Source organism: Nomascus leucogenys, chromosome 3 (genome assembly GCF_006542625.1).
Source record: "Nomascus leucogenys isolate Asia chromosome 3, Asia_NLE_v1, whole genome shotgun sequence".
Taxonomy (NCBI): Eukaryota; Metazoa; Chordata; class Mammalia; order Primates; family Hylobatidae; genus Nomascus; species Nomascus leucogenys.
The window spans coordinates 61,330,339-61,353,592 of NC_044383.1; the positions used below are offsets into that span (position 1 = coordinate 61,330,339).

The following is a 23,254-nucleotide window of genomic DNA, read 5'->3' on the forward strand; positions in this document are numbered from 1 at the left end:
CATGGTCACCAGAGCATCAAAGAGGGAGGTCACCTGACAGAAGCTGTAACCTTCAACAGAGGACAGGGGCATGGAGCCAACCCACAGCAATGCAAGGGCAGAGGCCCAGAAAAAGAGACACCCTGACTTTGCTCATTTCTCACCATCAATGTTATTTCTCGATGTATCACAAGGTAACCAAGAATGCACGACATTATTTCTCCAAAACATAGATTTCCCCAGACAATGATGATAAAGTAAAAATCCAAGATAGATCATCTTAGTAAATCTATACAGACTCTGAACTTGAAATACATGCTCTTTAAATTCAATAATCTTAGACTGAAAATCAATCGTTTTTTTGAGACCTACCTCATATTTGTTTAAATTATGTATACAAAATAGAACAAAAAATCTAATGAATGAAAGCTTTAATTTGTAGACACTAGTCTACATTAAGTAGTATGTCAAGGTATACTCTGATTATTGTCCTGAATAAATATCAGGTAATTTTAATGATTAGATTTATCAAATAGTCATTTAGACAGTCAATTAGACTGTTCATCTTTTATTTTATAGAGATGCTGCTGAATGTATATTCCAAAAGAGTTATGCTCATCTGAAATGATGGTCCCATTATATATTTGTAGATTAGGCTTCCATTAATCAGGTAAGATTTGGACTAAATAGTGTTGAAAGATATTTATAAGTATGAATATTTGTGATTCAGTTTCAAAAGTACTCCAGACATAAGAGGGAGTGAGAAAATTTATAGCTCTGAAATTCTTTAGCTTTTCATTTGATCTGATTTGTAGTAAAATTATTTAAAAAGAAAGACCATGATTTTCAGAGTATTCTGCATAATTGACACGTCAATGGGGCAGATAATATGTACCTGACACAGTTATTGCCCATACAAAACAATACGTGCAATAGAACTTTGCAAACTAGAAAGCATTTCCTGAATGATAGGTGTTAATATATTCTTTGTATTTATGAAGTCTTTATTTAAATGCTTTAGTTCTTTATTTTCTTAAGGGTGATATGTGAAGATTCTCTTTAAAAATGCATCTTATTGGAGAACAAATTATTAGTGTTTAGGTACATAAACATAGAAATTTAAAAAAAATTTTATCAAAATTTTAAAAATTGCCTTAAAAAGAAGGAACACCAGGAGAAATGTCATGAAATGAATATTGTGCACTACTCATCTAGGGTGAACCACCCAGGAACGCAAATGTTTCTGTGATATTTCTATTACCTTAACATATATGTTGTTAAAAAGTAATTCTACCTAAATAATCTTCCGTGGTTGACTCCACAATTTTCTTAGTGCTTTTTAAGCATTAACGTCTGAGTACATTTGCTACATCCTAAATATTGCAATCAAGATCCATCAGCGTTCTAATGTCTTTCTCATGCCCATATTTGTTCTCTTTTGAAAAAAAAAAAAAAAAAACACTCACTCCCCAAATAAACTTGTTTTTTAGTAGAAATAATTTGAGAAAATATTTATCCAGGATTAAGTTAGCAGGTAAATTATTTCATTTTACATGATAGAAACAGAAACCAAACAGTAACCATTTTACCTTCATATTTTATAACATGCCCCAGGCATCATCATTGTGTGATAGGGATTGGTTATAGGAAAAATGCACATCAGCAAACATTTAAGATTTCAGGAAGGCTCCTATTCATATTCAGTTAATTTTGAGTTAATCAGCTACATGCTCATGTATTTAGTGCAATTGTTACGTATTGAACTTTCCATACACACTAGAAATACTTTATTAAACTTTTACAGCCATGTAGCTAGGTCATTCTCTGCAAGTGCACAAAATTCCTGGAGGATAGCTGAAAGACAAATGAATGTAGAGCCTGTGGCATTTCATAGAGTCTCATAGATGATATTTTTAAATTTTACCTTATGAAAATATCAGAATTCTCAAATTAATGCTAACCATTTTTTATTTTTTTGTTTTTTTCAGTATCTAATTATGTAAGCATTGTGTGGGGATATTCGGGATCATTGGTCTCTAATAACTTATCAGAATTCACTGAATGAAATTCCAGCAAAGTCATCCTTTTTTCCAAGTGGTTAAATATGGACTAGCATTTCAAGATAATTTCTTTTCAAAATAGATCTCAAAACATAAACCTCATTTTGCAGAATCCAGCAAAGATTAAAATAGTCGGAAATCATTTAACTTAAATAGCTTTGCTGCCGATCAGCAATGATATTCAAAGGACAGCTTTCCAGGCCTAGGATGATGCACACACCACTATCTTGATCTAAGTTGTGTATTATTAGTCATGCCTTCATCAACACAAAGGTATTGAGCTGTTACCTGTTCTTCATCTAATACAAAATAGACACATATCTCTATGGCTTTATGATCCTTTGTTAAATGCTCTAAATTCATAGTCAAGTTCAAATAATTAAATGGCACTCTAAATCATTATTGATTATCAAGTCTCTATGGTTTATAGCCAAAAATAAGAATAAAAACAAAGTTTCCAAAACTGCACTGATTTGAAGAGAATATTTTATATTAATGTACTTTAATGTACAAAAATAAAATTTAAAGGGTTGGGTACTAGATACATTAAATACCATATAATGACATCATATAATGAAAAATATATAGAAAAATTATAACCGTTTCAAGTGTAAATGTAATACTTAAATAAAATTCTACTTCACAAAGAAACATAAGCAGTTTCAAACATAATGAAAAATACCTCAGTGAAAATTTATTTCAGTTACGATAATAGGTTGTAAGAAATCCATGCTTAATGTATGTAGGTCTCATTCTAGTGAGCTACTATACCTTCTACACTCAACAACTTCATTATTAACAGTATTCTTTTGTTTCAATTTTGCTTTGTTCATTCATATTTTCAACCATACACACATGAAATATGGAAATCCTTCTTAAAGTTTCCAACCCAAATTCCCTTTTCTGGTCCCCAGGATTATACTCATTAAGAATTCCATGCACAAAACATCAAGTACTCAGTAGATTCCTAATCAGTAAAGAAATAAATGTTTGCATAATAATAAAAATAGCAGAGAAAAGATGTTTTTAAACCAATGTTACCACCCCTTCCTCTCCACAACACACACACACACACACACACACTCTTACACAATTAAAAGTTTCAAATGGTTTTCAAAACTTTGCAGACCCATATAACTGCTATGTAGCATCACATAGTTACTCAAGTCACTTCTCTTCCTTGCCATTCTCCCTACCCAAAAACAAAACAAAAAATCTCTTTAGATTGCAAATATGTGCCTAAAAATGCCAATACATACACACGCAGGCATGAGCTAAAGTCTACACAGGCCTATGGTGAGACTTCCTTTGGGGAGTAGAATATCAAGGATTAGCAAAGGCAGAGTAGAGAGACAAATGAGTGTGTGTGTTCAGATTTCCTGGAATCTATACAGAGATCCCAATTTCCTTTCACATAAGTAGCGCCATTGATGTCAGTAAGAAACAAAGATTCCATTAAGGCTTATTACGTGATTTAGATATCCTGGTGTGGAATTTTTCTGCCAAAACTGTTTTAATCATTTATTATAAATGAAGTGGTAAGAAATAAGATATTTTTATTCCACATTTTATATCTCAGCTATATAGTCCAGAATTATCTTCAGCAAAAGAGTCCTATAAACCATAGTAAAGACCTCAGGACAATTAAAGCTGACTTTGTTAATAAATACCAGTCTTTCTCCAGACTTGTACCTAAAAACTGGTAAACCATAATGTTATTTGAGTTTTTTTTTAAGTTATAGCCATTATATGTTAAGAGGTTTTTAAAAAGCTGTCTAAGACATTTTTATTTGGAAAAAAAAAGGCTTCATTTTGTTAACTTAATTGGCTTTCACAATTTCATATAAAAATTAGGGAAATAACTAAGTTTCTATAATCACATGATACCCCCAAATATGTCAAATATGATCTTAAACAAGAAATTTTAAAAATGTACTCAAATGTAATACTTTAATGAAGCATTAGTCAAATAATTTACTTTGTATGATATATTTAAGATAACATCTGTAATTGTTGGTGTCACTAAAAACAGCAATAGTTTTCTTGCTGTTGTTTTCTGGCTATGAAATTTTTCAGTACATGAATATATCATTAAAGAAGATTCTAGCATAAATCCTATCTCAAAGTAGGCATCCTACTCCTGAGAGTCTATTGTTTTTCAATACTAAATACCAAATATTATTTCATAATACCAGTGGACACACTCACAATATTCAACATTTGATATATCTTTGCCATCACCATCAGTATTACACAAAACAATCTGGAATCACATCTACTAAGCATAAAGACTCTTCAAATTTGTGCCACTTCTATGGTGTAATACATGTTGAAGATATTTCTACTCAAGGCAGGCCTTCTGAGTCAGTATTTATTAGTGAATAAAATAGGAGTCAAAGGAGAGTAATCTTGTATTTATTCCTCTGCTGACTTAAGAGACAACCTTTCTTAATAGGAAATGGAAAACACCAAGTAATATAAAATATAAGTGGAACTTTTAAAACCTAATTTTAAAAGCTGGAATTTCATGTTATCATATAAAATGACACTCTGGAATAAAATGAGATATGAGTAGCACAACTATATGTAATGATTAACCTCAAGCTCTATGTCATTATATGGTAGTTTATTTGAAAATGGTATTAAATAATTATTTATCAGTATTTTATATATCATTAATATCAAATATTGAAGATAGAATATACTTTGCTTAAATTTGGTTAAATCAAAGATCAATAAATTTTCACATTCCTTTCCTACAATGTAGCCTAGCTAAAAAGAGATTATTTAACTGGGGTAAAGAGTGGTACATGTATTTTGTAAGAATTACTTAACAAATGCATCAACTATAATTGTGTCATCAGTAATTACTTATCCTTACCTTTCTGAACTCAGAATACCTAAACAAAGAACACAAATTCAGAATGTACAGAATAGAGACTATGCACTTTTACTGACATAGCATATGTTGCTCCCGTATGATACAAACTTTTTCTAGTTCAACTCTATTAACATCATGCTGCACTTTAAATGTAAGTATATTTGTCAGTGAAGGTATTTCTTTTTCATTTTGCCAGTGAATTAATGACAATATACAATTTGTCTCCCATGGTTTATACATCTGCTGTCTAAAATCACTCTTATTTGTCTTCACTTACAAAATAAATGGCTATCTAGTAGCTTCTGTAAATCCCAGCATTATCTTAACCCACATCTTGGGATCGTGATAAAAAAATCTTTGAAAATCATGCTTAATGTGCACACAACAACTTTGTTTTTGATACTTACTACCTTTCATATGAAAGAGTCATGACACTGAATTCACTCTCCACTGTCATCAGTACTCAATTTTACGACAGAAATTTAACCATTGAAGAAACAGATTTTCTAAATTGTATTAAAATAACAGTAAAACAAACAAAAACCAGCTTCCTATGTTAATTGTTTATTAGCCAGGTTGTAACATCACATTTTTTGTGTGTACTGTAGCTTCTTATTCTAGGGGACACTAATTAGTTTTAAATGGTGTTAAATACCATCCCTGCAGTTGCAAATGCTTCTCTGGGATTTTTTACTACAGAAAATAACTCCTGTGATTTAAAACCACTTTGTTGTCTTCAGTCACAGCTGATAGTGAAACACTGACCTGCAGAAATCTTTAAGGTTTTCACCCCTCTCTCACTGCCATGAGTCTGCATTCATTTTCTAACAGGTCTTTTCCCCTCCTACCATTGCTCTTCCGTAATTCCCATCCCTTAAATTGCAGCCAGCAGAGAAATAGCATTAGGCTACTTAGGTTCTCCATCCCTCCACTTCCCCTTACAAAGCCTTGGCTACCCTTAAAGAAAATTCTCCAGCAACGTGTCAATTTTATATTGGCCACAAAGACAACTTCTGTTGGTTGAGGAAAAGGAAAGAGGGACTGGGGCTTGGCGACTGGAGTTTGGCTGTCCCTTTCCACAGACTGGGATCTTTGTGGCGATCAGAAAACATTTCCTGCATAAGAAATCAACACATTCTCTGGTTGCAGGATTGGGAAGCAAGAACTAATATGTATCAGCAGTGTCCTTAAAGGAGTGGAACACAACATCCATCAACCTTCGAAACAACAAAAGTCGTTTTCTCAAAATATGTCACGCTTTCTTGCATTATTAAACATAATCACAATCTCAAATCCTCTGGTAGCTCCCCCACTGGGGATTGGGTGAAAACTATAAATCATTCCTGTACTTTCTTTTTCTTCCGCATTTCCGTTGCACTTCCTCCCCCTACTTCCCCCCAGCTAGCTCTGAGACGTTCCCTCTCTTAGTGTACATCAACGGGGGACTAAGAAGATAAAGGCAAAACTTCACTCTCAAGAGGCGGATGGGGTCTTAAAGGATCAGTATGTGTTTTCATTGCACCCCTCCACCCCGTCCTCAGGTGACTCCAGAACCAAAAGACCTGGAGAGTTTGCACTTCTAGTGAGTTCCTTCTGACCCAAGAAAGAGCAAGCATGCGAGATTTTTGCGCAAGCACCTCAAATAAAATTCCAGACCAGGGGAGAAGGGGAGGTACCCCTGCCTTCATGTGTCAGGAAGTCATTTGGTCCAAACAGGCAAGCTATTGAGTTTGCACCACCTTTCAGTCAAGATGCCCCAAGATCAAACCTGGAAATGGGTGGGGAGTGAGAGGGAAGGACTCCGTGGGGATAGGAGAGAGGAAGTAAAGTGGATGTTTTGCTGGACTGGAGCAGAAGAGAGATGTCTATAAATCCATTTCACAGGTGGAGCGTGTGTGTGTCACCACGAGGGGCTGCAGCTTGAATAAAGACACCCCTCTCCCTCCTCACCAATCTCTAGTGCAAGCTGGCTCTAGGTTTCTGCATCTTTCTCCTGAAAATTCCACCCGCACTTACAGCGCATGCTGCTGAGCTATCCAGTCCTCACCGCCCTATCTCTAAAACCTTGAAACCTAAAACTAGTTCAAGAGACCTTTATCAGTGAATAGCACAAATCAAATGAATCCAAAAGTGACAATAAAGGATAAATAATTAGGCCTCTGTGTTGAAACAGCACGTTTCAACTCCATCCCCCAAAAGTGCTCCCCCGCTCACCTTCCCCTCTCCTTTCGCCACTTACCTTCTTTGGGTGGTCGCTTGGCCTCCCTGGTAAGATTGCAGACTTGGGTGGTTTGCAGCTCCTGGGTCAGGCAGCCCTCTGTCTGCTCATTCAGGGGTAACACCACGTTATTTAACAAAACCAGCGACTGGTCGTCGATCCCCCACTCTCCCAAATGCTGAGGGCAGGTGCATTTTGTATACATGATCCCACATGATTCTGTTCTCCCATTTTCTGATTTTAAGCAGCTCTCCAACCAAGTACATAATACATGGCAACCAAACTGGCTTGGGCTGACCTTGTTCAATACCAAAAACTCAAAAAAAGATTTCTGATCTTCTTGCCTTTTTTTCTGTAATCCTGGGAAATCAGTTGGAAATACCCGACGTATTTGAATAAAATTTTTATCATACTGTAGAAAAACGAAAGCATTCTTGGAATTGCAGAGTTGCATTATAGAATGATTCTTTCTTAAAAGATCCTTTATTTTTTCATGGGAAAAATGATCAAACTGATAAGCCAGGAGTGAAAAGTTAGAGCAGCTAAGGTCCTTTTTGGAAAATTTCAGGTAAATGCTATATTTGGTTGGATCTGGATTTTCCAGCGTCCAAGTGCAGTTTGTAAAGTTTTTAGGAAACATTTCACTTACAGAATACGATCCATAAATGACTCCCTTCACCAAAGTTGAACACCAGAAGTCTTGGGCAGCATTAAATCCAAACATAACCAGGAGATAGGTGGAAAATATATAAATCAGCAGGTTACGAACAGCCTTCATCCTATGTCATTTGGCCTGTAAAAATGGCAATGAAAGTAAAATGCAAGTAGGAGTCTACGTGCATTGAGAAAATAAACTCCTTTCAATATTACAGCCAGCTGTTTTCAAGATTTCAGTAAAAAGCCCTTTTTAAAAGAAGGGCAGGTAATTTTTATTTTATAACACAGGAAAATTATCTGTTGCTGTGTGAACAGTGCCCTCATGTGGCCATTCACAATGGTCAAATTTGCAACATTCAATTTAAAATGTTTATTATTAATAGGAATGCCCTAACTTATCTACTAGGATATCCTCCACGTCCATTATCATTCTATCGAATGAAAAGGGAAAACATGGAGTTTTAAAACGTCACAATGTAAATGTTAATTGTCGAAATAGTATTAATCAGTCTATAGTCTATACAACCTTTTCTCTCTCTGTCCTCTGCCTGAGGTAAACACCATCATACAAAATCTAATCTGATAATCTGGGAACAGCTGTCATCACATTATTTCTCTTCTCTTAAATGTGAAAAGTAATGATGATAAATTACGGCCACAATTTTAAAAGCACAAATGATAATTTATTACAGATGGAACATCATCTCCCAAATGCCCCACTTGCCTTTGCAGGGGCCACCATGTGAACTGCTCAGAAATTCCTTTGCAAAACATGGGTATTCATGTGGATTAGTTAATTTTAAAACCATCATTTGAGAAAGGGCATAGATAGATAAATACATAGGGGAGACTTGTTCAACATCACCACTGAGAACCAGGATTTAAGGCAGTCATTTCAATGTGACATGCCCTTTTGGGATACATAAAGTAGATCACTGTATTAGTATCTGTATCCAAAGGTGATATCAGTTAAAAAAAAAAAATCCAGAACCATAGTAATTGAGCTGGTTTCAGTCTTTTAATTTTTGAAAAATTATCTTATCAACTGTAATTTAAGGCTTACACATGGTAATAAAATACATTAGCATTTTTGTTCCTAGCAGATTTCAATTATTGAATTGCTCCCTTTCCAACAACAACTCCAAAGCTCCTCTTTTCTTTTCTTTTTTTTTTTAATTTTAACCCTGGCTTTGGATAATAAAGTAGTCCTTAGTTATATTTACCTCTGTAAGTTGTTATCCAAAAATAACTTGAATATTTTTCAGCTTTAACCTTTAAGAAGTTATTTCTTAGAATAAATGACACTGCTTTTTGTTTGTTTGTTTGTTTGTTTAGCCTTTGAGCTGATAAAAGTGATGCCAAGTTAATTTTAAAAGCCTTTAGGCTGCAGTCTCTTCCACTGTTCTGTAAACAGAGACAGACATACAGACATATGGATAGTTAAGAGTTTTCATGCCTTTGCCTGGGTCTTCTCTGAACCAAAGGATAAATCCCTCTTCCTTCCCATTGCATAACACACACCAACGCATGCACACCAAATCCAGTGACCGAAGTCCCTGAAGACAGACCTGCATTTTCCAGATTATAATTTAAATTCTATGTCTTGATATAGGCAAACACAGCCCCAACTCTAAATCTCTATATAGCAGCAGTTTAAAATAACATCAGAACTGCTGGGACCATCAAAACAGTGTTCTCTGTTTCAAGCAAATAGCTCAATGAATAATGCATTTTCTTCATGAGAAAATAAAGCCAATGAGCACTTAAAGGTTAAAAAAAAAAACACAGAGAAAGTTGTAAGAAATTCTGGAAATAATTTCCCTTTTTTTTTTTTTTTTTGGTGTTGCACTTTGCAGGCAATGCAGGTCTGCGCAGTGTTCTTCAGGATAGAGTGTAGGCGTTGAGAGCCAATGTGACAATAAGTGTCTAAATTAGGAATTCCATCCATGAAAGGGGACTTCATTTTATAATCAGGAACTCAAAAAGAGGTCGTATGTCTTTTCCTAGTGAAATTGGTACTTTTGCTTCCATTTATTTGACAGGGCATGTCTGCAATGCCGTGCTCATCAATGATCAGAAAGAGTGAGGAAATAGCTCTGAATTCACTTTAATGCCTGCTCAAGAGAGCGCACTCAATATAATGCTCTTTATTTTTAATCAGTCTGGAGTACAGAGTCTTGTTTTGTTCTAAATAATAAAAAATAAATCATTACCCTCACCCCCCTCTGGACTGCAGGGCCCGTTCAAAAAGCCGTATTTCCTTCTTAAAGAAGGGGTGGGGGCGGGGGGAAAGGCTGGCCACGGAGGTGTCAAGGATGTTTTATTTATTTATTTATTTATCGCTTGCTGAGAAGCAAACCAGCATTGAGTTTAGCTATTCTCAAAACTGATTTTCTGGGTGACACTTTAGTTTAGTCGAACATAGACGGCGCCATCACTCCACAGATTTTTTTCCCCCAATAGAAGACCCACTGCCTTCTCTTAACTTCCTTTTAACCTAAAATTTTTCCCCTCATAAAATTACCCCAATCACACAAAACTGCCAGATTTTCTAGGTCTCTCTGCTTATTCCTTCTGACCCAGCACATCTCTTGAAAACCAGACTTCTCTAACTTTTCAACTGCGGCGTTTAAGTAAATGCAGACAGTCGGATCTGCTCACAGCCTCCCCATCCGCCAGCAAAAGCCTTTCCTTTCATTTTCCTCCCTTCTCAAACATTAAGCCCAAAGCTCCAGGGTGGCGACCCCGGCAGAGAAAAGGTGACCCCTGGACCCCCTTCCTTACCTTCCACTCCGAAAGCTCAGGGAGGCTTTTGCTCTAAGACACCAGCACAGGCACGCGTCCCAGCAACAGTGACGGAGAGACTCCCCTTCGGTCCCAATCACCGTTGCCCATTTTCCCCGGCTCAGCTTCCAAAATCAGGATTTATTTTTAAAAATGCACACATACGAAAAGCAAAAGGTGGGGGGTGGGAGCCAAAGGGGGGTCGATGAAAGAGAGAAAAAAAAAAGCCACCAGGAGCCCAGAACCTTGCGCCGTATCCAACTGAATCCAACCTCCAAACCGAGGAGGGCTAAAGGGAGGGAGAAGCCCCTCCAAGGGAGACTCTAAGGAACCCCCCAAAATGTAAGTGGCTTAAGAGCGAAGATTTGTTTCATAAAAGCTACCCCCAACAAACCAATTAGCCAAGAAGCAAAGAAAGCGCTGAGACGAGAAGTGACCGGCGGCGGCGGCGGCGGCTGCTATGGCAGATTTGTTGGGGCGGTGGGTTTATTACAGGAGTATTCGTGGTCGGATCGGAAGGCTCAAGCTTATGCTTTTTCCTCTTTCCGCTTTCCTCCCTCCTCCTCCTCCCCCCTGCAGGTACTGATGGACGGACGGCGACTAAGGAGAGGGGGGAAAAATCCTTGGCTGGTGATGTCGGAAAGCTGTTTGAATGCCCAGCGAGGAGGGAGGCGCGAGAGGGAGCGAGATAGTAAAGCTCTGTCTCGGGTGTGCGCGCCGGCGCGCGGTGCTCGCTCTCCCTTGGGCGCGCGCGCGGGGGGGTGCGCGTGTCCCGGGAGCGCGTCCGCGTGGCGGCCTCCCGCGTGCTCCTGTGCGCGCGCGTCCCGGATGCTGAGCGCCTCTCTTATGCGCAGCTGCGGTGCGCCCAGCCTCCCGCCAGAGGCTCGGCTCGCGCGGCGCGGCGCGGCCGCTGCGACTTCCTGGAGTTCTGCCTGCCGGGGGCGCGGGCGGGTGTGTGAGAGAGACGGCGAGGGGAGCCGCGGGGTGGGAGAGGAGGGAGTCCCGGCGGGAGGGCGGGGGAGAGGCTGGCGGGAGGGGGGCTCCACGGAGCTCCAGCCAGGGCCGCGGTGCGCCTGCACGTCACGGCTACTCAAACCCAAGCACGTCCCGAAAGCGGTATTTTCTGCGTCTGGGAGGTTTTTGCATCCTCAGTTCCCACCGCTGGGGCTGGCGGCGACCAACTGTAAGAGAAACTCACTGGGAGGCGAGGCAGGGGGGTGCGGAGGATGGGAAGGCGACTCTGAAGGGTGGGAAGTGAATGCTGGACTTGATCGTCTTTCTCTGTCTTTCAGCGCAGACCTGTCGCAGCCAGAGAGCTGTTATTTCAGAACCGGGATTCAGAATTGATCCAGTCCGCAGCGGAGGGGGCACATCCCACCTCCCGAGCTGCTGAGTGTCTCTGGCTGGAACAATAGTATTTTTTTCTCTGCGAGGCTGCAATTAACATCTTATTTGTTCTGGCTCCATACAGGCTTTGTCAGGATCGCGGTGCGGCGACCGAGGTTGGGCCCTTGCATTGCTTTCTGCTTGGCAATGGAATCATGGTTTCGGGGTCTAAACTTTTATTTCGTTTTGTAGTCTTAATGTATCTGATTCTTTTTCAAGTTTCCCTAGTTACAGGTTTGGGGACGGGGTGGGAAGAAACGAGAAAAGGGGTGAAGAGAAACAACCAGATTATATAGAAAGGGAAAAGGGATGTTTCCCCACCCTTTAATCTATCTATCTATCTGCCTGTCTATCTATCACTTATCTATCAGTCATTTTGCCTCCTGGACAGTTGGCTGACGAAGTGTCCGATAAATCAGCTTCAGATACATGCTACAAAAGGTCATTCGCCTCCTGATTATGCTTCTACTTGTAAACGCAGTTGGTGGTTTGCAAAACAAGTGCTAAAATAGTGCAGTGATGTGGTGGGAGGAAACCCTAATGGGCAATTCATATAAAGTGCTGGAATCTTCGTAAGGGTGAGTTTCTCAAGCGGCAGGTGAAGTTGAATAAAGCAATTTTCCATCATGTGTTCCCCTCACTCTTTTGCATTTTTTTCTCTCCCCTGGGGCGATTATAGATAGCCAAGAACACCATTTTAAAAGAGATTGATAGTGAAAACAGGAAGATGTTTATGGTCTTTTTTCAACTGGAGTTGTTTGAATATTAAAATTGGTCCTTTACTTCTTAATACATATTAATAGAGTGACCCTCTTCAAGGCTTTCCCTTCTTAAACGAGTGCCTGGGATAAACACTCTGTAAGGGAAACAGTTAATAATTCCCCAGCAGGCTTTAACTATTTTCCCAGTAACAAATCACCGGCAAGAGAGCAGCCTGGGTGGCATTTTGGTTTTGTGTCATTTTGGTTCTTTACAATATTTTTTATTCATTTAAGGAAATGTTAAAAGGAAACAATTAGGATTTATGTCCAGAACAGATTTTGAAACACCGTTTAAGCAAACATATTTTCTTTTAAAAACAAAGAACGTTGAGCAACACAAAGGAGAAAAACATTTTATTTATTTCAGCTTCCCTAGAGATCGTAATTATGATTTTTGCAAGGCAATTTGGTCAGTTCTGTTACTTTATCCAGAGGAAAAAAAAAAAAAAACACATGACAGATGTGGAATAAAAATGGAGGAAAAAAATGCTTTGGATGGTTTATACATAAAAAGGAAAGAATGTAATGTAAGGTTCAGTTATACCTCTATTTTGCATCTAGTGATTTCTCATATTGTAACACTGTGATTTTGATGTTTCTTAGAAATTCTTAAAGTCATGACACAGTGGCATAAGAATAACAGCTGAAAGGGACAATTTAAAAGCCTTAATCCTAAATGGAAAGGATCACTTACTCCCAAGATCATTTATATTCAAGTAGAAGTCAGGGCAGGGTCAGAAAAGAAAGCCATCCTTAATAAAGCGCTTCACCCTTCACATTGTTTCTCATCACCTTCATAAATTGCAGGCCACTGAGCTGGCCTGATGATGATCCTGCTGAGATATATTTATAGCAGATGATTTGAGGATGATAACTACACCAAGCAAGACACTGTCTCCGGTAACCCCAGGCTCGTCTCACTTCCTCAGGGGATTATAATAAAGAATCACAAAAAGAACCCTATATGGACAAACTGGTCTCTGGACACTAACAACAGCACAATCCAAAGGCAAAGCAAGGAGGAACCACCTTCTTTCATGTCTGCAAGATGCTCCATATGAAAGCATTGCTGACATGTTGACCCAACAGCAAAAAGAGAGCAGCAGTTTACACACCCTCAGCTCTCTGTCCTTTCCTTTCTATTGACGTTGGTCCACTTTTATGACTGAATACATATTAAAATCACCACTTCAAATTATAATTATCTGCTTTCATTGGTCTCTTTCACAAGTCTATGTCTATATTTATGTTTATATATAAAAACACATACACATATTTTATACATACATATGTATATATATGCACACATTTGTAAGTACACACACGTGTGTGTATATATATGTATATGATATGTATATGTGTATTTCAGTTGATACACATATATTTGCTTGGGAAGTTTCACTACATTGCTTTGTATTTCTTTTTTATAAAGTAATGCATTTAATTCCAAAACTACCAGATTAATTGTATAAATTGATTATTACATAAGTTTCCTTGATGATTTACAGAAGAACTATTGAGAGGTCAGTGTTAGCACATCAAAATATAGACTGGTATGGCATTTTAAATTGACCCAGTTATCTAATATTAAAGCCTTTCAAATTTATCTCTCCTATTATTATTTTATTAAGATTACTTTGGAATGATGAGGTTATAAGTGTGATTTATCTCTATTTTTCATCTTTTTGTCTGTATGTGCTAAGTTTAGTCCCTCCACTTTGAGAATAACCCTATAATCCAGGATCATTGCTTAAAATTCAGTATCATTTGCAGAATTCTCATACTTAAATAAGAATGTTTCTAGAATATGTTTACTCAATTTTAGAAAGTGTTTTCTCTTCTTTCTCTCATAGTTTTTATGATATTACTATATTACCACATTCTAAATTCTGTAACTTATTATTTTCAGTAAGGCTTTAAGAAGCATGGATAGGTTTGTAGGTTATTTCTTGTTAAATATGCCTTAATTTTTTAGTATTTAGTATTAGTATTTAGTTTTTAGTATTTAGTATCTCCCATATATATATATGCACATATATATATATGTACACATATATAAGTACACATATACATATACACACATGTACACATACATATATACACACACATATATATATACCCACACACAAAGCTTTGGAATGTTAAATGATCAAAATATTATAAGATTACATTGTTATCAGTACTTATCCTTAAAATTAGCATATTTACTATAAACTGAAACAACCTCTTCTTCTCTGTCTCCTCCTGATTATTATTATTATTTTATTATTATTAAAACAGGAAGTCTGTCAGGAACCAAGCTGTATATCCTGTAGTCTCTGTAAAAAACAAATTGGTCATTTTCTACCTGGACATCCCGGAATAGAAAGTACATTGAAGTATTAAAAAATAAAGGGATAGACTTAGGGTTAAGGGAGATGTCATAGAACAGCTATCCTGGGTTAGTTCAAGTGTAGTCCTATTCCATGCTAGGGAAAGTCAAGGTTACAAAAACCCCAGTTGCATCAGGTTTCCATTTTTTATCATTATTTCCCTATACAACGATACAAGTTAAAAAAATCGGTAAATGCTTTTGGCCATCAATTTTCAAGGTTTCTTTCGTGATATTAAGGAAATGCCGTAAGTAGGTAACACATAATGTCACATTTGTGTGCTGTAGAAGTATCTTGGAAAATACGGACTTTAAAAGCTCAAAATATGTGTTTGCAATCGAACATACATTCACCCCCAAATTTGTCCTTTTTCAGCTAGTTATTTTTTCATAGAAAGTTACTAACACCATTATCTTTAATCTCTGAAATTTCAATTATACTAGAAATCAAGATTCTTCATTTTTACTCACAAAACTGACACTAAGTATATACCTCATTAAGGACAAGAAGCTATGAATTCTCTGGACTTCAGTTATCTCACAGAAAAGAGCTTGATTGAATAATGTCTAAGGCTCTTCCTGACATATTCTAAATAACAGAAGGTGTCTCACAAGAAATGGAAGCAGTGAGAGAAAAATGCAATTAAATCCTAGACTAGAAAGAATCACAATTTTTCCACTCACAGGTTGGAAATGCCTCTCTATTCTATCACAATTTTGAAAACCTCCGTAGTTTTACTAGCTTTGCCTTTCTCCCTTGCTATCATCTGCTGAGGTACAGACAGTCCTTTCCATTTTTATTCCTCTCCCACCCTAATAATTTTTTTCTTTGACAGAAGTCCCACTTTACCATTAATGATGACAATAACTAAAGCTGCCAGGAACAGCACGTCTGCTGACCTTTATCAGCACCAGGTATTGAAGTCTATGGACTACCTATTATTTCTGAACATTTATTCATGTTCAGTCCTGTTTCTACCAATTCTGATCCACTTATCTCCACCATTTCTCTTCCCGGCAGATTCTGTCATTTTGCCTTCTGGATCTCCATGTTCTTTCACACCAACAAACAAGAGGAAGTATATTCTCTACCCACTTCCTTGACTGAAGCCTGCTTCTTTATGAAGACATGGCGTCTCTTCTAACCATGTCAAACAGATGCAATTTATGTGTATGCTGCTTCCATACCCTGATTAAATGGGTCAGTGGCAGAATCAGTATCCTTACTCTCCCCTTTGGTTTCAAATATTTACTCCTCATTTCACTTTCATGCCCACCTTTCTGTAGAGATCAAGGCATCTGCCTTTGCAGCTTTACCTATTCCTCCAGGTTATATTTTCCATTCATGGAATCTTTTAGCTGCTGGCTTGCAGTTTTCCTGTCTACCTGACTTCCATTCCTCTTCTCATGACTTCAGCTCCCATGTAGATGTCTTGTCCTGACACACTAGCTTCTCCATTCTATTTCTATGTGTGTGTGTGTTTTTTTCCTACTAGTTCAACCACATTTCCCTATGGTCTTTAACTAAAAAGTCTAACCAGTGACTAAACTGCTTCCAGTATTTAAAATTTAATGTTTCAATTCTCTAATTACAACCTTCTGCTTTTATAAACTCACATGGAATCAAGTCTTTCACAAAATTCAGGTCTTTTTTATATTATTAGTCATCCCCACCAATTTCTGCTCTTATCTTTACTTTCCTCCTTATACCCTGTGGTAAGCAGCCTCTAACATGGACCCTAATGATCCCTACTTCCTGATATGTGTGTCCTTGTGTAATTGTCTCTCTCTTGAATGTGGGCTAGATTTAGAAATTTGCTTTTATCAAACAGAATATGGTAGTAGCAATGGGATGTTAAGATATAAAATGACTGTGTTTTCCATCTCGGGAGCTCCTTTACTCTTCCTTAGAGCATTTGTTTGCCAGTAAGCCAGGTGCCATGTTGTGATACAGTCCTAAATAGAGAAGTCCATGTGAGTTTGGCCTTCGAGGCCTGTCAAAAGACACATGAGTGAGCTCAGAAGTGGAAGCTGCCTCATTCAAGTCTTGAGAGGACTGCAGCCCAGCCAACATCTTGGTTGCCGCTTCGTGACAGGCTTGAGCCAGAATCAAGCAGCTAAGCTGCTTCTGTATTCCTGACCTACAGACACTATAGATCAGGAATGTTTGTGGCTTCCAACTGCTAAATTTGGGGATAATTTGTTATGCAAATGTAGGTAACTAATGTATATCCCATGGATTCCATGCCCATTGTTATAATAATTTACTTACAACAATCTTCAGCTATTTACTACATTTTCCTGGCTGGATCACCATGTTTACTGTGATGGACAACTGCCTTTCCTGATCTAGGACCTATGCAGCAGAGCATTACTGAAGAAATTCACACCCTCAGGCAGTTAGATGTCCCTGTAAAGTTATAGTCACCAGGTTTTCACGATCTCACCACACAGACTGTTACTTATAAGCTCCCTCTCTTATTACACCCTATGAATATTTTGTAACTTTTCTTTGATCATTAAAAATGCTTCTCCTCAACTCTTGAATGATAAGTGATAACCTTTTTTCATTCATTATTTATAAAACAGATGTGATTAGATGGAAAATACCTTATATTCATTAAACTGACTGTACCTTCACCCATTTTCTCCTGTCTTCCTTATCTAAGAAGCCATCCCCTCCACAGGTAACTTGGATCTTACTTCTATTGGCTCTCACACCAATAATCTCTCCCTCTCTCCTGGACCACTTCCATCAGCATACATATTTTATAGCAATACTACCCGTCTAAAAACTTCTGATCAACAACCTGTTTCTCAGATACCCTTCATAACGAATCTTTTTTTAAAAAGCAATCACATTCAGTTCACTTCCTCACTTCCCTCTCATTTCTCAGCTCAATCCATTCTGGCTTCCACCCCCACAATTCCACTGAAAAAATTCTTGTCAAAAATCACTAAAGACCTTCATGTTGCCAAGTTAAAGGAATAAATGTTTTTCTCATCTTACTCTAATTTTCAGCAGCATTTTAAATGCAATGCCCTCGCTTTGGAAACCACTTCTATTTTCATTTCTGTTTTATCATACTCTCCCAGATGTACTTTTACATCACTGATCACTGTGAAGACACTGAGACACTTCTCAGTGTCTTTTGCTTGTTCTTCTTCCACATTAACTTGAAATGCTGACTGCTTTAGAGATTAAATATTGGATGTACTTCCCTTATTTCTCTACCACCTCCCCTTTGGTGATCTAATCCACTCCCTAATATTGAATAATAGGGAGTGAATAATCCATTCCCTAATAAGTATGTATATGTACATACATGCATACACACATGAACAGACACCCCATGTATATTCCTTTAACAAGGATATCTCCTCTGAGCTCTAGATTTTTAAATAATCAACTGCCGTGATTTATATCTCTACTAAATATGCCTCACAGTCATCTCAGATTTGGGGTAATTAAAGGAAAATTCCTGATTACTCCAAAGAAATGTGCTCTTCCCTCAGTCTTTATGTTTCAGGAAATGGCATCCCTATCCACCTAGTTATTCCATTGGCAAACATGGAAATCATACCTGCTGCTAATTTTCTATCACTCTACATCTAATCCCTTGACAAATATTGCCTGTTCCACTTTGTAGAAGTTTCCTAGGGCTGCCATAATAAAATTCCACAATGTGGGTGGTTTAAGCAACAGAAATTTATTTTTTTCACAGTTTTGGAGGCTAGGTGTCTAAAATCAAGGTCCATATTGGATTGGGTCCTCTGGGGCCTCTTTCTCTGGCTTGCACATGGCTGCCATCTTGCTGCCTCTTCAGATGGGGTTGGGGTGTGCAGAGATGGGCACAATTCAGCTCATGATATAACTTCAATACATAGATGTCACACCTAACCAGTTCTTTCTTTTTTCACTGTTATCTTTTGTGTGTGTGTGTGTGAAGTACGTAGTTTTTGCTTAGTCTCTTCTACCTGGCATTCAATATTCTTTGTTAATCTATCTCTAATAAGTTATACTTCAAAAATGTATCCCTTTAAAATCAAATGGAAAAACATTTTAATTCCAGGTACTTCTCACATAGCACAAATAATAAAATCCAAACTTTTAATCATGACTGGCAGTGCCCTACCTCATCTGATTCTCGCTCCCCTCTCTAACTTCATCTTGTGCCACACTTCTGCTTACATATAATGCCCAAGCTACATTCACCTTTTTCTGAGTCATGAGGATGCTACATTTTTATCTCCTTACAATCTTCCAGTGTCAGGATCATTCTACCTGGAATACACTTCCCCTTTTCTACTGCTAGGAGAAACTTTATAGGCCTGAACTGCCCGCTTCTCATGCCTCAGATTTCATCTTGAAAATTCCCTTTTCAGAGCTTTTAAAATTTTTTTTTTAACAACCCAATCTATAGTGCTCTCTCCTTGTGTTCTCTTTCAAGGTACTTATCTGTTTTGTTTTTTTTTTTTTTTCTTTTTTACTCAGATATATACTTTAAGTTCTGGGATACATGTGCAGACATGCAGGTTTGTTACATAGATATACACATGTGCACGTTCTCACTCATAAGTGGGAGTTGAACAATGAGAACACATGGACACAGGGAGGGGAACATCACACACTGGGGCCTATCTGTTTTATACTAGTTACCAATTTTTATTTCATTGGTCTTCATCTTTTTGTTTTTCATGAGTGTGTTAGTTCCATCATTACAAACTCCTGCCTAAAGTAGTGCAAGACACATGGTGAGTGCTTCCTAGGTCTTTAGTGAATAAATGGGTTGAACAACATGATAAATCTTATATATGGGTATTAGTTGTGTCCACTGGAGAAATGTCTATTCCAACAGCTCACATATTCCTGCATAACAACTCAGCTAGAGTTCTGTCTTCCCTGTACCAAATTCCTGATTTCCTGATAAATTTCTCAGGTGACATGGTCTCCAGACTTTTCATCTTTATGACTGTTTTCAGTTGATCTTATCTTAGCTTGTCACAGTTCTTTGATGCCACAACTAAATAAAATACTCCAGATTTCAGCTGCTCAGCATGGTTGTAATACCTTTACTTGTTCAATCCAGAGAAATAAACAGGGAGCATCTATGTAGCCAAACTATGAATTTACAATGATGAATGTCTCATATGAGGAGAATAAGGCTTTCAAATCCCTGAAATCAATTGATCATTTACATATTTAACACATAATTAATAAGCACTTACACCATATAAGATATGTTGTAAGGTGTTTGGGAAACTGAAATGACAACACGGAGTCCCTGCCCTTCTGATGAATGCCTTGTATTTGTAGTGAGAGCCAATGAACAGCTAGCCACCAGATAATTATAAATGGCGTGTGCATCAAATGTCTCAGAGAAGAGACAAATGAAGTTGTGAGAGGTGTGGAGTCTGTCTGTGGGAACAAAGGGGATGACCTAGTATGGAAGGGCAGAGAACATTTACCTGAATACGTAACAGTTGACCAGCAATTCGAAGGACACTAACAAAATTTAATCATTGTCATCAAAGGGAACAGAGTGTACAAAAAAATTGAGGCAGAAGGAAGTGGAACACATTCTAGGTAAAGAAAGTTAAGGTGAGGGAATAAAAAGGACAAAGAGGTCAGTGGCAATTGATAACATTTCTGATACATTGTTTGCTAAATATTAGGATAAAAATCAGTGAGTCTTGGCCGGGCACGGTGGCTCACGCCTGTAATCCTAGCATATTGGGAGGCTGAGGCAGGTGAATCACCTGATGTCAGGAGTTTGAGACCAGCCTGGCCAACGTGGTGAAAGGTCGTCTCTACTAAAACTACAAAAAATTAGCTGGGCTTGGTGGTGGGCACCTGTAATCCCAGCTACTCAGGAGGCTGAGGCAGGAGAATCGCTTGAACTCTGGAGGCAGAGGTTGCAGTGAGCTGAGATCGCGCCATTGCACGCCAGCCTGGGTGACAATAGCAAAACTACATCTCAGGGGAAAAAAAAATCAGTCAGTCTTTGTAATAATAATAATATGATTGAAAGTATTGTAAACAGAGACTAACTCAGATTTACATTTTTTAACAACTAATTTTCATTTCCGTCAGAGGAGCGATTTGAGAGAGGTAAGAGTGAATGTGAAGATTCAAGTCAGGAAACTGTTACATAAGTGAAAAAACTGGTGCATAAGTAGGGATGAAGAAGAGAAGTGTCCAAGAGACCTTTGGAGGCGAAATTAATAGAATGTGTCAATGGTTAGGTATAAGGAGAATGACTGGATCTGGATGAGAGTCTCTGTTTGTGAATCTTCTGTATGCACTACTGGTTCATATTCAAGTGACAGTTAAAATACGTTGATCTAAATATTTATTTATATTTAGAATTAAGTATTTATTACTTTATACAATTGAATTTGTGATCTTAAATGTGTGTGTGTGTGTGTGCTTGAGAGCGTGCAAGAGAGAGAGAGAAAGGGAGAGACACACACACAGAGACACACACACAAAACATGGCAACATGAAATAACAACAATTTATTTGTCTCACAAATATGCAATCTGGGGAGGCCTTTTCTGTTGGAATAGCTTGTCTTTTGACACTGTATTTCAGGGTCAGCTTGAATAAACTGGGTGTGAAGTGTCCATGTCCAAGATAGCTCCACCTGTGACTGGCATTTGGCGCTAGCTATTGGCTGGGGGCTCAGTAGAAGCCGTAACACAGGGGATGTAGTACCTCTTTACACAGGCCATTCTATAGGGCTGCTTGCTCTTCCACACAGCATTTCAGCTGTCTTTCATAAGTCGGTGTTCGAAAATATAGGAAAAGAAATCTGTCAATGTCTTAAGATCTAGGTCTGTAAATTGGTACAGATTCCTATCTGACATTATTCTTAGTCAAAGAGTCACTAAGCTTGTTCAGATTCAAGGTGCTGGTGGAGGGGGCTGGGCTGGGTAGGGAGAGAGCTGAAAAATCTCTAGCTCTTAATGTAGTCACCATTCTCAATGAAAGGAATATTAAAGAATGTGTGATATGTGGTGTATACTCTGTTCGTTGACATCTTCTTGCTGGATTCTATCATTCAATATGTTAGGTATTATTCCATAATCAATGACATCTGCATATCTGAAGTGATTTCCAAGTCAGTGGCAACTGTTTCAACATAGTGTTAGTGACATACAACGAGAAACATTTATCCATTATAATGCAAACGTCTAGAGGGCAGGGATATTATCTTATCCCATAATATCAGCCTTTGGACAGCACTTGATAAATATTGTTTTTCTAGCTCGCTAATTGAGATCCTTTTAGTTGCTATAGAATGTTATTTAACCAAACAATCCATATTTATCTTTCCTTTCTTCGGGAACATGAGAGATTATTTCAAATACCTTGTAAGAAGAAGAAGCATATGTACTATGCTTACAACATTCTCCTCTGTGACATCCCTGGCCGTAGTTGTTAGAGTAATAGTATTGTTTCTTAGTATAGCCAGGCTGGTTTCTATTTATCCCCATTTTGTTTTCTATAAATTCACAAACCACCTATTCTGTAACATATTCCATAATTTTTACAGAGACCACTATTAAATTTAAAGTTTATTAAATTTAATAAATCACGATTTCTAGAATTCAGCCCCTTTTCCCATTTAAAATAAAGCCAGTATTTATCACCTACTACTATTTGTTTTCTGTGCCCACCTATTTTCCAAGATTTTTCAAATGTAGTTGGAAATACTTTAATAAGACCACTTATACTTTCTTTAAGTATACCGTGATGTAATTTTTCTAGACCAGGACATTTGAAAAAATGATAACATACCTAAGGATTCTTTCATTTTCTTGATTTCTCGGGTATTATTTTACTTTTAAACATTGTTGGTCCATGCTTTCAAAGTGAAAAATAATTCTTTTTTGATTGAAGATGTAATCAAAGCAGGAACTGTTTCCTTCTGTCTTCTTATATCATTAAACATTCTGTGCCACGAAGGCAGAACTTTTTTACACTTCCTGTTATTTTTACACATTTGAAATTTTTTACTTGTTTTATCCTTCTTTATGTGGGCTTCTTTCTCTTGTTCTAATATCCTTTTTTAAAAAAAATCTTAGAATAATGGTTTCTACTGATACAAATGACTGACTTGTACTACTTTCATCATAATTAACAAGATTTAT

At 37.6% G+C, this 23,254-nt stretch overlaps 1 protein-coding gene and 1 long non-coding RNA gene across 4 annotated transcripts in view; one reads left to right on the forward strand and one right to left on the reverse strand.

The window, feature by feature from the left end:
* ADGRB3 (adhesion G protein-coupled receptor B3) overlaps window positions 1-11,308 on the reverse strand; it is a 753,297-nt gene extending 741,989 nt beyond the window's left edge. Inside the window, exons 1-3 of one of the 2 annotated variants that reach the window (XM_003271086.3) lie at window positions 10,580-11,308; window positions 9,019-9,199; window positions 7,160-7,931 (exon numbers count right to left, since the gene is read on the reverse strand). In XM_003271086.3, coding sequence (XP_003271134.1) covers window positions 7,160-7,916 — 757 coding nt within the window. In that variant the 5' untranslated portion in view covers window positions 7,917-7,931; window positions 9,019-9,199; window positions 10,580-11,308. The remainder of the gene's footprint in view (window positions 1-7,159; window positions 7,932-9,018; window positions 9,200-10,579) is intronic. The other variant, XM_003271085.3, reaches the window with a different exon arrangement.
* Window positions 11,309-11,443: 135 nt separating this feature from the next.
* On the forward strand, window positions 11,444-19,531 carry LOC115834430. 2 transcript variants are annotated; one of them, XR_004029310.1, is made up of 3 exons: window positions 11,444-12,543; window positions 15,934-16,012; window positions 16,119-19,531. It is a non-coding gene; the product is annotated as an uncharacterized LOC115834430 (long non-coding RNA). The 2 variants fall into 2 exon arrangements; XR_004029311.1 differs by having other exon boundaries at window positions 11,444-12,081.
* The last annotated feature ends 3,723 nt before the right edge of the window (window positions 19,532-23,254 follow it).